Here is a 13,560-nt window from a genome sequence, read left to right as displayed (position 1 = left end):
CAGGCAGGGAGGTGAACACCCATCTGCCTATATCCCTGACCACCAATTCCAAATCCAGTGCAATACGTAGGCTTTGACTGGACTGAGAAAGATAAGAGGTAAAAGAAAAGTAAGAAGTATTTGTTGCTTTAGGCAGACATTTACACTTGTTCCCTATTATGAGGAGCAAAAGAGGAACACAACACACACCTCTAGATTTTGCAATTAAACACATGAGCAAACACAGACGCATACACAAACAAACCGGCATCCATATCTCCGACTCACTGACTGAATCCTGCAGGTCACCTGTGACACACAGTCCTCGGGGCGTATTTTACGATTACATAATAATCTTTACTCAAATCCATTTCTTGCATGGGGAATAGTATCAGTGTCACACCATTCTAATTTCGGAAGTCTCTTGACATATTAAGGTAATCCCTCCCAGATTTTAGTATTAATTGTGTCATCTGTATTCAAAGAGGGTCTTGTGCACTTTGAAAATAAGCCGAGAACGAACCTGGAGACTTCTGCTGACAACAGAGAAGGGATTTAACAGATTTTAGACTGGGAGCAAACTGCTAACCCCCCACCAGGACTGATGCAACTTTATGAGGCAGGTGTGCAATGCGCAAAACAGATCCCTGGCAATTAAGACAAGAGAAAATAGTGCATCAGAGATGTGCCCAAAGCTTGATCTCACTGCTCAAATGTTAAGGTAGTGATTTAGAGAAAGACTTAGGCAATGCAACACAATCCTCAAAGCACTGAATTGTTTCCAAGAACTATCCCCACACAAGTGTATTGTGTTATAGTTTGGATCAAAGCAACCAACTCCAGAGTAAGCTGTGGAAAGTTTCAATCACGCCACAGACCTTCATATGTAATTCTAAATTGTGGTTCATAATCACTGAAATGTCAGTTCTCATAACTCATGTTAATTCATATCTGAAGCCAAATCTGACACCAAATTAAACCAAGATAATGATGAAATACACACATACACAGAGCAACAGCGGTGAGAGATATTCATTTTCACCATAAGCAGTCGCCTCTAATGTGTTTTAAACTTAATTTTATGGTATGTGCTTCCGTTTTGACTAAATTGAAATGTTTGGCCAAAATACTGATCAAGTGTGTTATTTTGCTTCTCTCTCTGTGTCTTGTTCTCTTTGATGCCAACTCAGCCAACCTGCCAAATGGGGTAATATCATGGCTTAAAGCAATAGTTTGACCGTTTTGGGAAATATGCTTATTTTCTTTCTTGCCTAGAGTTAGATATAAACATCGATATTCAGACTTATCTGCACGTTAAATACTTAATTAAGTAAACACCAGCAGCTGGTTAACTTAGCTTAGCACAAAGACAGAATATGAGAGTGGTATCAATCTTCTCATCAGGCTCTCAGCAAGAAAGTTAATAAGTGCATTTCCCCAAAATGTCAAAGTAAATGTGGGGTCAGTCATACTGGAGAAAGAATGGATGGTGTCGTATTTGACGACCTAGGCGCATGAACGCCACCTGGTGTGTTGTGTGGCTCACTCCCAAACTCTGTTTTCCATTGACAAGAACCCAAAGCATCAGTATTTGGCAACATGGGAATAAGACTGAAGATTCTCCAGAGCCCACCTTTAACCATTCAAAACCAAGCTGCCTGTAGGTCTCCTGCTTTAGGATCTTTAGTGCTGCACATTTAAATGGCTAATGCAGAAAATATCATGTCTGTGTCAAGTAAAGGAAAAACTAATTTTTTGTTTTAGAGTATATATTGCTCAACTTTCCAGATCTCTTCTAAAGTCTTCAATGTCAATCCACTGTCATCCAATCATCATCCTTCTTTCTGCTCTTCCTAAACGGAGCTATGGTTACAAAACAGACCGAGGTCTTGGGGTCGCATCCCTGAATCATCGGCCAACAGGTGGTGAGGACACTGCTCCTGCGGGGAGCGACAGCTGTTCCCCATCACTCACTCACCAAGGTTTCACCGCTTCTGCCATCAGTTGCTGAAACAAGGGCAAAGCTCAGCAAGCCTGAGGAAAACTGATGGTAAAAGCACCAGGAGACAGCTAAAACGGCAGGTATTAGCAGATTAGTGGCTCCAGTGTGTCATTAGCTAAGGTAATAATGGATTGCTTTGTGGGAGGTTCTACTGTGTAATGATGCATATGATGGTATAAGCCTTTGTTAAAAGATGGATCAGGCCTATACTGAATGCAATTTAAGTGAGACCCATGTAAAATTTGTCATTTGATCAGCAAATTACTTTTAATCCAAAAATCTTCAGATTATCACTTCCTGTCTTTCCTTGTGGGGATTGCAGCAGCTCATTTGCTGCGTGTTTATTCAAACGATAGCACTACTCAATCTACACACCTTTCCCAGGGGACGCAGGGTAACAGATGTGTCCTTACATGTCGGTACTGCTGTGGGAGGTTCCACTGTACAGTACAATCAAGTAAATGGTCGTGTAATCCACCCCACACACATGTACAGTACAAAGGATACAGTAGAGGTTTTATTTTTTAATCAGAATGGGCTTAATAAAAAAACACAAAAAAAGAAGGGAGAACACAGATATTATGTAGAAAATCTACAGCAGACATCTTTCTCCAGACCATCTGTCCTTCAGACAGACTTACTGAGGTAACACTGATGCAGAACAAACTAATCCAATGACTGTTGTATTGTGTAACTTCACTGCTTCAATATTTAAACACTGTAAAATTCTACTTTCCTTGCTGCCTTAAATATGTGTGTTAACTTAAATAAGAACAATTAGCGTTTATAAGTTCTAAAGTAGTTAGTGGAAATTTTAATATACCTGAAATTAATGAAACATATACAAGTTAATGACCAATGAGATTAGTTGATTCCACTGAATTTTTATATGATGTTTTACAGTGATACTTTTTTTCTGCCAAAACCATCAGCAGCTTCACTATGACCTATTGGCACATCCACTGGGAGATCCCCAGTGCCATCTGTAATGGCTGGTGGGGCTGGTGATAAGGAAATGGAGTCTTTATCTCAGCCCAATTAGGCAGCTAATTGATTCAATACCAGTCATTTAGAGTTCCTCCAGGCCCAGGATTGAGCACTTCAGCCCTTTGAACAGACGCGTGATCCCAGAGGCGAGCAACCAGGGAGTGAGTATGTTCCTCCCCAAAAAACCCAAAGATTATAATCTGGATGAAAAGAATCTTAATGAGTTAAAAAATGATATCAAAATTATTCTGTCAATCAATGATTTGATTAATTGACTAATCGTTGCAGCTTTGATAATTTTACTGGTTATATTATATATTGAAATCATTATATATATTATATATTGACATATATTGATTTTTCTGATATTGAAATCATTGGATTGGCTAAAAACAGACATTCATGTCAATTGAATTTCTAGGAAATGTAAGATTTGAGTTTATTTTACGTGTTTCTAGCAATTTCCTTGGATGTTTCTATAGGCTGCTTATAAAGAAAATAAATATAAAGTTCTGAGGCAGCAAATTTAGTTACTTGTACTAAATATGATACAGTTATAAACAGTGGAAGAATTTCCTTAAAATAACTGCTAAAATCCTAATGACTGAAAGAACTGACAGAGATCCACTGAAACCCAATTAAATATTAATTTATACGTTGAATTGCCTGCAGACAAATTTAAAATTTTTGCATGTTCAGCTGATCTGCTGTGAACTCACTAAAATACTTTCTTGGTTACACTCGCAATTAGTGTGCCAATTGAAAACTGTCTCCATTCTTTTTCCTTATGATTAGTATCAAATTATAGATCACCAAATGTTTAATCTTTTCCAGGAACATTTCTAAGAATTTAGAGTAAGTAAAATATTGGGATACGAAAAATAAAGTGTTATATAAAGTAAGTTTACTCAAGTACCGTATCAAGTACAGTTCTGCTACTTTGCTACTTGTACTAAACTTCAGCCATTTTATGAGAATCCTTTATACCTCATACAAAAAACAGCAGTCATGCAATTACAATTACATTTTGTCTTTATCAAAGTAGAATATTGTTCTAATGCCAGATTTGTGTTTGTATATTTTTTCCGAATCAGTATAAAACCAACAAATTAATTTTAAAAAGTTTCTTGCACATTTCAGATATTGCAATGAGATATTGAAGCTTTTTGTGCAACCATATGAGTAGTATTATTTACAGTGGTGGATGTGGCCTTTCATTTCCCATAGTGCCAATCCTACGTCGCCTCTAGCTTTCCATTTCACCGTTCTGAGGAAGCAAATAGCACTTTTCCTTGACACGGAGACAACGCTGAAAGGAAGAGATTCATTTGAGGTCAAATTCGGGTTGACTGCTAACAAAGGGACGATAAGCTTGACTTTTAAAGCAACACAAAGGGCAGGTTCATGAAACTCACTGAGTCATAGAGATTTATGCAGCCCATGACCCCGGCCAAAGGGAATGTAATGAGCTCTAAGTTCAGGCGTGGTATGCTCCTGGAGAAGGCAGTCATCATTCATAAGCTGATGAGTTGGAGGAAACCGTGTGGAGGCTCACATGAAACCTTAAGTGGTTACTTGAGCTCTCATGTGGTTGTGACTGTAAACCAAACCTCAGAGGGATGCTTCTTTAAAATCGAATCAATATTTAATACGGAAATATTGTGGAGTTACATGTAAAGACCTCCCCCCTCTACACATACACACACTTACTCTTGCTCATGCACGCAGTGAGCACAGGCAATGTTAGTATTAAGGTCCTGTCTCTGGTTCCTCAAGGGGGAATCTCATGAGTTGGTTTCACTTCTGAGTTGGATTTTAAGGATATACATTGATTTTATTGACAGGGTCACTCTCAAACATTTACGGAAATCAACGAGCCGCAGTTTGTTTGCTTGTGATGCCTTCCATCACTGAATAAAATAGTACCAGTACATCTGATATCACTACTGCTACATTACTACTTCGACCTCGACTGTCACTATTAATGCTACAACTAATACTACCACCGCCACAACTACAAATGCTACCAATAATTCCCACTATTGCTGCTATGATTGATAGTGGATTATTATAACCTATAACGGCAAACTTCTGCTACTACTGAACAAGAACTACTACTACTGGTACTACTACTACTACTACTACTACTACTACTACTTCACACCAACATCAACAGCAGCAGCTACTTTTACTACTGTTAGTACAACCTTTTCACTACTACAGAGTGAGACGGTCGGTCAAAAGTGGTTGGTTGGGTATGCACTTGCTATTTTCTTTCACATTAACTATCATGAAAAATATACATTTAAATGAATAGTACTTAAAGTCAAGTATCAGATAGAAGCATATTATGCATATGCAACTTGCAAGGGGGGAAGTGGATAACATTATTTTTACACTGTAGTATTGTTACTTTTACCTAAAGGTGCAGATTTTAATCCACTACACGTCAAATTAAAAATATCTCCTCACAGTCTCCTAGCTGTCCGTTCTTTGTGTGCACTGAAAGAATATAACAGTCCTGGTTCTGTAAAGGAAAAGTGGCTCGGACGGAGCCACACAAAACTGAAGTCATTGTTGGAAACTGTTCAGCGTAGACACTTTAAAAAAATATGGATGAACCATCTATCTCCATCTGTCACGGGTGAACTTCAACAAATGAAAAAAGGGGCAATGGGAGCGAGAGGGGCGGTAAATCTGGAACATGTTAACATGCTGAACTCTACAACAAGGCTGTCAAGTTCAAATATCAGCAGTCTTTACCCAAAATAGCTGACTCCACCTTTAAGTAAAAGATCTGAATACTTCTTCCACCACTGGTTGTCTGAAAACAGTTAACTTTTGGACTCTTACTGAGAGTAGATTGAAGCAGGCAACCGGAAGCTCGACAAATTAATACATTTATGACTGTTGGCGTAGATGATGATAACAATGAGCAGCCCTGTATTTTAAAATTTCAGGTGAGCGCTGAATTGACTGATTGAAGGCCAATCTCATTTCCTGCCAAGTAATTTTGGTATAAGCCCATTTACAATGCCTGCAACCTATCCAAATACCAATTGTATACCTGTTTTTATTCTACATGAGGATGTTTTGCAACGTAATGAGAGCATCATCTAAATCATTTCACTTTCTTAGAGTGTGTTTTCAGTAATGTCTAATAAAATTTTTATCTGTCCCGGAGTTCAGAGACAATATGAGTCACAGCTCATTTAGTGGTAATGAATGAATGTGTGTGTGTGCGTGAGATGGAGAGGACTGGGAGAAGGACCCGGCCAAGCTCAAACAACAGCATGTGAAGTGCCCTTAGATGCCACGAGAGCTCACTCTGAGCGAGGGGGGGCTGACGGGTGGCACATTTCCCTACGCTAGGCATGATTTGAATGGAAAGTGGCAGGGTGGGAGATGGATTACCACAGGGGGAGAGGGGCATTAATCCTACAGCCACGCACGCAGGCATGCACAAACACACTGACACATGCAGACACACGCACATGATAATATAATACTTCCAAATACACTCACACTGGTGCACAGAATACTCACAGTGTTTCTCATTCGGTTTCATGCACACATGGGAGAAACACAGTGAAGTGCACGAGAACCACACAACCCAATGTTAACACACCACCGTACATGAATGATGACACTGCCAACGACTGCTTTGTAGCACACTTTTTGCAGTGTCATTTGAAGGTCCTACACTTCCCCCACCAACCCCACCACACCCCCCAACCCATCCCTTCCTCTCATCTACTGATGTTTTTAGACACTTTAGCAGCTCTGTCCTCTGTCTGTTCTTTCCTCTTTTCTCAATCTGTCTATTCTTATCATTTTGTGTGTGTGTACTTCAGACCTTGTCATTACAGTTTTCATCCTCAGGAAGAAGACTCTCCAATTCTCATCATTTATTTAGGGCATCTTGTTCTATTTAATGTCCCTTTGACTCATAACAAAGTAGAACAAGGATTAACTAGACATTCAACATATTTTTATGTAGGCTGCAAAATGCTAAAAAGATTAGTCGATCAATTGATTACTTGATCATTTATCAAGCGAAAAAGCCAAACAAACTAGGCTCAGCTTCTCAAATGTAAAGATTTGTTATTTTTCCTGATTTTATACTATTGTAAAGTGAATGCCTTTTGTAATTGTATTGGTGGGAACATACAAGCAGCATGGGAACATGTGATGGTAATTCCTGTTTTCTGACATTTGATCAATTATTCAATTAATGCTACTATAATGACACTACAACACAATAGAATAATTCATTGATTTTTGTGCAAGGTCATTTTGTTTTTGCCCGACAGAGAAATCAGAGGTCCCCATCAGATACAGAGCAGCACCCCTGAAGGGTACAGTGTCTTTGGTTCAAGGCACTTCAGCTGGAAGGATAGTTGCTGACACATGGGCATGAACTCTGATTCTCTGGTTCAAAGATCATATTCAATTGTGCCACCCTGTATTATATACATATAAAAGGATATATACTGTCTATACTGTATTTATGAGGTCTTGCCCTGTTGCCCTTGTGCTTTCTGTATGCCTAATTAAGCAAAAGAAAAGCTACACTTTTGTTTTCATGAGCCACACTTTCATGATGACCAAGGTTACTTTGTTGCATTTTCCAGGGATGGAGCCAGACGCTGTAAACATTTGGGGGCCACGACCAAACCTGAGGGTCCAGGGGAAATGCTTCCCCAGGGAAATGTTTTGGTTCCCATTCACAGCAGCTATGCACACTATTTTTCAAGCCATGTGAGATAATAGAATGCCTAAAAATCTGTACATCACTTAGGAGTTAGTTAGTTATATAGTTGCACAGGGGGAAAAAAGTCATCCTAGAGCCTATATCCTATTTTGTTTCTAACTATTCTCCAACTGTCTTTATCGTTCTGAAACCATAACTCACAAAATTGTTCCGGAGACTGAGGGGAAATTACACAAAGTTGAAGTTGTTTTAAAAGCCAAAATTTCAGGGCTTTTGAGAAAACATTTGGGGCTTGAGTCCAAGAAGCCACACTCCACACTCTGCCCCTGGTCCATTTAAGTTCAAACTGCAAGCAAATATTAGAAAACAAGAGGTTGTTATAGTTGCAACAAGGCCTCACAAGAAGCTTGAACAGAGGTTTGGTAACCCCTCAGTGGGATTTTGGTATTAAAAAAAAATCTGTGCTTTGATGTTATTTTCCACAGTTGGCTCAGATTATATTGTCACTCCATAACAAATTGCACTACAGTTTGCTTGGAAGAGAAACATTTTCAGGCAGGCTTAGTTTAGCTGCCCGATGCCAAGTGAATTTGAATGAAAATGTTGTCACCTGCCCAAATTAACCAAAAGAATAAAATACATGTCTCACAGCTTGAATAAAACACCCCAAACATATCTGGCATAAACATCTACAGGTCTCAGAATAAGGTCCTGAAATGCCATACTAACTTGGAAGGGACTCTCTTTGTGACTCTGCAGTGTTGTGTTGTTGCTTGCAGCAGCAGCAGCAGTGGCAGCGGCAGTGGAGTGGCTCGCTTGGCCACCTCACCAGAGGTGCTAATGGTATTGACCACTTCAGTATAAGTTAGAGAAGGGCATAGCTGGAGCCGGCAGTAAACAACTCCAGACTGACATGTCAGGGTGACTGTTGGCTTGATTGCTTTCATTACTCACACACTGTCCAAAGTCAGACCTGCCAGCTTAGGACTGGCTCACATCTGCCAGGTTCTGCTATCAGCATCCCAGTGTATGAACAAATCTAGAAAAGCTGCAATAAGTGATGTAACTGCTGGTAATAAAACAGATCAGAGGGTTAAAATGAGATCTGACAGTTATTTTTGTGTTCCTATTTTGCTCATATACAGTATAATGAGAAAGTGAGAAATAGCTAAAGAAACAAGGTTTTTTGTTGCAAAGTATCGCTGTTGGAAAGGCTGCAAAGGAAAATGGAGCAAGGCTGTTGCATATGAAAAAAAAGCCAAACAAAACAAAGACTCTCATAGAATATTCATCAATTCTGCTCCTCCACTCTGGCTTTAATAAGGAGAAAAACCAACCCAATCAGCCCCACATCAGCGGTTATGAACAACAATATAATCGCCACATTATATATGAAAAGTGAGAAATTATCATATCATTCACATCACTGCGATCCAGCAGCACCTACTGTGGCAACGGGAGAATATATGTAACCCCTCTGTTAAACACTGGCTTGTGTTTTTCTCTAATTTCGAATCAAAGCGATTTCATCAGCATGAGCACATTCATAAAAGATGATCCTGCATGGGAAATAATACAGAAAAGCTTTTTCATTACCTCCTCATCACATATAGATCAAACATTTATTACCCTTGATCAAACATTCATTACCTCCTGCATTTAAAAAAAAAAGTAAGTAGACGTAGCTCATATTACTCATCGTCAACACTGGCTGCACTTTCATTAGCGGCACAGTTGTGTTGTCATCAACATTTTAAAGGACCAGTGTGTAGGACTTAGTGGCATCTAGCAATGAAGTTGCAGCAACCATTTGAATACAGCTCAGCCTTCCAAGCATGTAGGAGAAAATATGATGGCTGCTAAACTTGCAAAAAACCGCCAAAGGCCCTACGCAGAGCCAGTGTTTGTTCTGTAGAAACATGGCTGTTCAAAATGGCAGCCTCTGTTAAAGAGGACCCTCTTCCTCTGTAGATAAAAATAGCTCATTCTACAACACAATAATTCTTATTTTCAGGTGATTATACACTAATGAAAACATACCTATAATGGAATATTATATCCATATCCATATTGTATGTAAAGTCAAAGAAAAGCAACCTTAAGCATTAAATCCAGGGTTTCATAGGTATATAACTGTCTACGTGCAGGAATCACAGGGTGCTCTGAGCTCCGGGAGCCAGAAAAAACCCACACAAGGGTTCACTTTCTTTCCCCTGTCAGTGTATGACCCAAACAAAGCAGCTGTTTTGATCTCTTCAGACTAAACCTGGCCATTGGCATGTGTCATCCTTAGCTCCAGCTGTCGTTACCTATCTTCATCTCCCCTCCGTCTGAGCAGATATCTCTCTCTTCCTCCACTTCCTCTACACCTGTTCTGTCCGTAACAATCCTGACTCGTGTTCAGTGCACTGAACTCAACAATCCTGCTGCAGAAACTTTGATGGCTGCGAGACATGAAGGGCGCTCATGCAGAATGGCATCTGGTTTGCACAGTATGGTCTTTTTATGTTAGCACATGCAGACTTGATGTGATTGTTTCACTTTTCGATTGAGCTAAAAATGATCCCTGTAGCATTTTTGGGCTTACTGGGGAGAGACTGCAGACCTAATCAACCAGTAACCACTGTATATATGTTACCCTAGGGTAGGGGAATCTCCTTGTGTGTTTACTTTGTGTTTTACTTTATAAAAATTATGAATTCAGATTTTTATTTGTAGAAGAAAGATAGTGTTTCTTATTTTCTCAAAAGTTACACTGCTTTAAAGCAAGATCCTGTAACTTTTATGCAACTTTTGCTGAGGGGCTAATGTTATCACAAGTGACAATTAGCCTATGAGATAATAATTTCAATGTATTAATGTAAAAGTAATGTAGTTTAACAGTAGCAAAAGTAAGGAGGAGTTAGTCCAAAAACGGACTCATTAATAACAAGAGTGGAATAAGGTTAAACTCAGAGTTTACTGACAGACAGCTGGTGTGCGTTTATCAGCATGTGTGTGGATAAAACCTGCGCCAACACAGAAAGGGAATTAAAAAAAAGCAAGAAGCATCAGCAGTGGTGGCGTGTTTAGAGTGATGCAGCCGACACTCATAAAGACCTGCATAGTAAGTGCTCTTCATCATGACTCTTACTCTGAGAACACAGGGAGCCGGCGCTACCCAGACAGCACTGCCAGTCCCAATAACGTAAACATAATGAGTTGTAGTGTTTGGAGGCAACAACCAAGTGTTAGATTCTGCACCCTCCGCACCAGCTTGTGAGCCTCTCCCATCCTCTGGCCTTGAGCGTGGTTAGATAACACTGCATTAGATAACGGTGCGTGAATCTTAAGAAAATGCCTGTTGGCTTCTTTCACCAGACATTAGCAACGACAAGCTGGAAACAAGAAAACAAACAAAACTTATGATGAAAACTTGCTCTGATTTGAATTCTTCTACGTCCTACTTTTATTCACCTTGCTGCAACAACAAAAAAAAAAGCCTAAAGACATGCTTGTTGTGGAGAGGAATACAATCTTGCAGTGAGTAACATGGCCCCAGCTAAAGAATACATGACCTCAATACGAGCTGCATGCAAGATACCATCAGGAAAAGAGCTTGTTTGGGTTCATGAAGTTAGACTTTCACACAAACTCCTCTGAGTTATACAGTCTAATAGTGAAAAATAAATCAATAATCTCATTTCACAGACAGCAATTTGCTTGCATTTTTCACCCAAGGAGGCACATATACTTAAAATAGCTACTAGACTCTGCATTTAGGTAAAAACGTGTCTTTACATAATAATGGCTACTTGCTCCGTGGAGATGGTAAATCATAGCAGCTCGTAGACTCCCTGTTCTCTTTTTATGCAGATGACGACGCCGTCTGGGGAGACTGTCATTATGATGGGGATGGAGCGTTTGTGGTTTGATTGTGCAGGAGCTCTAGCTGTAATATGAAAGCATGGCTATGAGATAGAGAGTCCTTGGGTGCACAGCAGTGTAATAGGAGAGGGAGGCAGGGGGTGAATAGGCACCAGTGCCAGGGAGCGCATACAGCAGAGTGAAAGTTCAGGTAAAGGAGGAGGGCAAAGAAGAGACAGAGAGGTCTTGGGAGAGACGGAGGCTACTAACAGTGAGAGAAAAGACACTGACAACGTGTGAGAGCGAGAGACAGAGAAAGTGGTAAGAGAGAAAGAAAAAGGTTCAGTACTGCACCTTTCTGCAGACTCATGTCTACCATGCGAGGCTCGGCCAGCTCCAGGAAGAAGTTCTTGTTTTTCTCATACTCCTCATCGTCAATAATTTTCACGTGAATAACTTTGCTGCAAGAGGGAGAATAACAGGGGAGGGGGGAAGAAAAGGAAGGGGGAGTGAAAGGAAAGGGACGGAGAAGGACAGAGAGGGGGGGAGAGGGAGAGAGAAGAAGAGAAAGGTTAATTTGTGATGGAGGGACACAGGAAGTGCACTGTAAGTAGGATTAATAATCAGCATGGAAGAAAGGTTAGGAGGTGAAAGGTCAGCTTGCTGTGGGCCGGCCTGCCTGTCACCGGTCGGACTCGACACACTCACTGGTTCCAGTGAGCTCACTGGCTGCCATGGGTGTCATGACAACCACATTTATCACGGCGTCAGATACAAGTGGAACGGAGGGGTGAAAAGCACTCCATAGCAGGGAGGATAAAAGAACACAATGAACTGAAAACAGCAGCATGTAATCAATCAGGTTGTAAAATGTGTAAACGGACATTTCACAAGGGCAAAAAGGTGAGTGAACGCTAAATGAAAGAAACTGTCGCTATCTAAATCGATTTTTATGGCTCGATGTTTCAGTCAGAACACTTTCAATGAGACGGCTGGCTGGACACTGTGAGGACTCCCTCCTCCTCTCCAGGCACAGACGAGGCAGAAAAGAGAGAAGCAGCTTATTGCTGAGTTTATTGCTCCGGTTTGAGGAGAACACCCCTTTAATGAAGTCAAATGTCTGGAGGGGTGAGGCTTTTTTGCATGTGACATCATCTCACAGAAACAGCTCAATATGGCACCTCAGCCCCGGCGGCTTTCTTGCCACTGATCGCCCTAATTGATCTTTTTAAAGAGTTATTGACGAGTGCAGGCAGTTAAGTGGTCAGTAGGTACCCAGATGTCTCCGTGCCTCGCCATATCACAGTGGGAACTCCTCGAGGAATTGCTTTGTTGAATTCAATTGGTCTCATGCGAACGACAACAAACTGACAATGCTGAAGACAAGTCATGACGCTCGCTGCATCCGCTCTCTTAGGCCTCAGAAAGCATTCCCTGCAAGCAGCAGACAAGTCAACAATAGTCGACAGCAGCGCAGCTAGCCCTGAAATAGGGATGACATACTTTATTATGCGTCTGACATCTCATGGGAAGATGCTTTTGCTCTTCATCCGAGCAAAAATGCAATTTTTACACGTTATTTAGGGAAAGTATTTGGAAAGCAGGAGTTCAGCTAATAAGATAATTCATTATGGATAGCTGCTCATGTATCATGTATCGAGTCAAAAAGCATCTCGTTCCCTGACATCCCGCTGATGTACTTCCAGCACCGTGACATATAGTGGGGCTTGTGTCAGTCAAAGCACTGACACACACTTTCACACACATGCAAAAGCACAAGCTCTGTCTCTCATACACCCACACAAACTCAAACACAGATATTTATACGTGTACACACTGCATAAAACTATTAATCCTAGCATTTCTAGAGGAATTAAAATGTATTTCTATTGCTGCTGTAATGCATAGCTAAATCCCATTCTCTGGCCGGTGTACATGTAGTTCTGGATGTGAATCCAGCTCGCCGAGGGGGGAGTCGAGAATCTGAGATCCTGTTAGCACACTACATACAGCAGAACAATCCATCTCTCTT

The 13,560-nt window shown here is 40.6% G+C and overlaps 1 protein-coding gene across 4 annotated transcripts in view; it reads right to left on the bottom strand.

Moving 5' to 3' along the window:
• Positions 1-13,560, bottom strand: part of slc8a3 (solute carrier family 8 member 3) — a 104,074-nt gene that overhangs the window by 22,560 nt on the left and 67,954 nt on the right. For 3 of the 4 annotated variants that reach the window (XM_051396013.1, XM_051396011.1, XM_051396012.1), the window contains exon 3: positions 11,883-11,989. The exons of the other annotated variant lie outside the window; for it this stretch is intronic. In XM_051396013.1, coding sequence (XP_051251973.1) covers positions 11,883-11,989 — 107 coding nt within the window. The remainder of the gene's footprint in view (positions 1-11,882; positions 11,990-13,560) is intronic. 4 annotated transcript variants of the gene reach the window in all.

Source organism: Dicentrarchus labrax, unplaced genomic scaffold (assembly GCF_905237075.1).
Source record: "Dicentrarchus labrax unplaced genomic scaffold, dlabrax2021, whole genome shotgun sequence".
Classification (NCBI taxonomy): Eukaryota; Metazoa; Chordata; class Actinopteri; family Moronidae; genus Dicentrarchus; species Dicentrarchus labrax.
The sequence above is the reverse complement of the archived record's forward strand: the minus strand, read 5'-3'. Positions and strand labels throughout refer to the sequence as shown.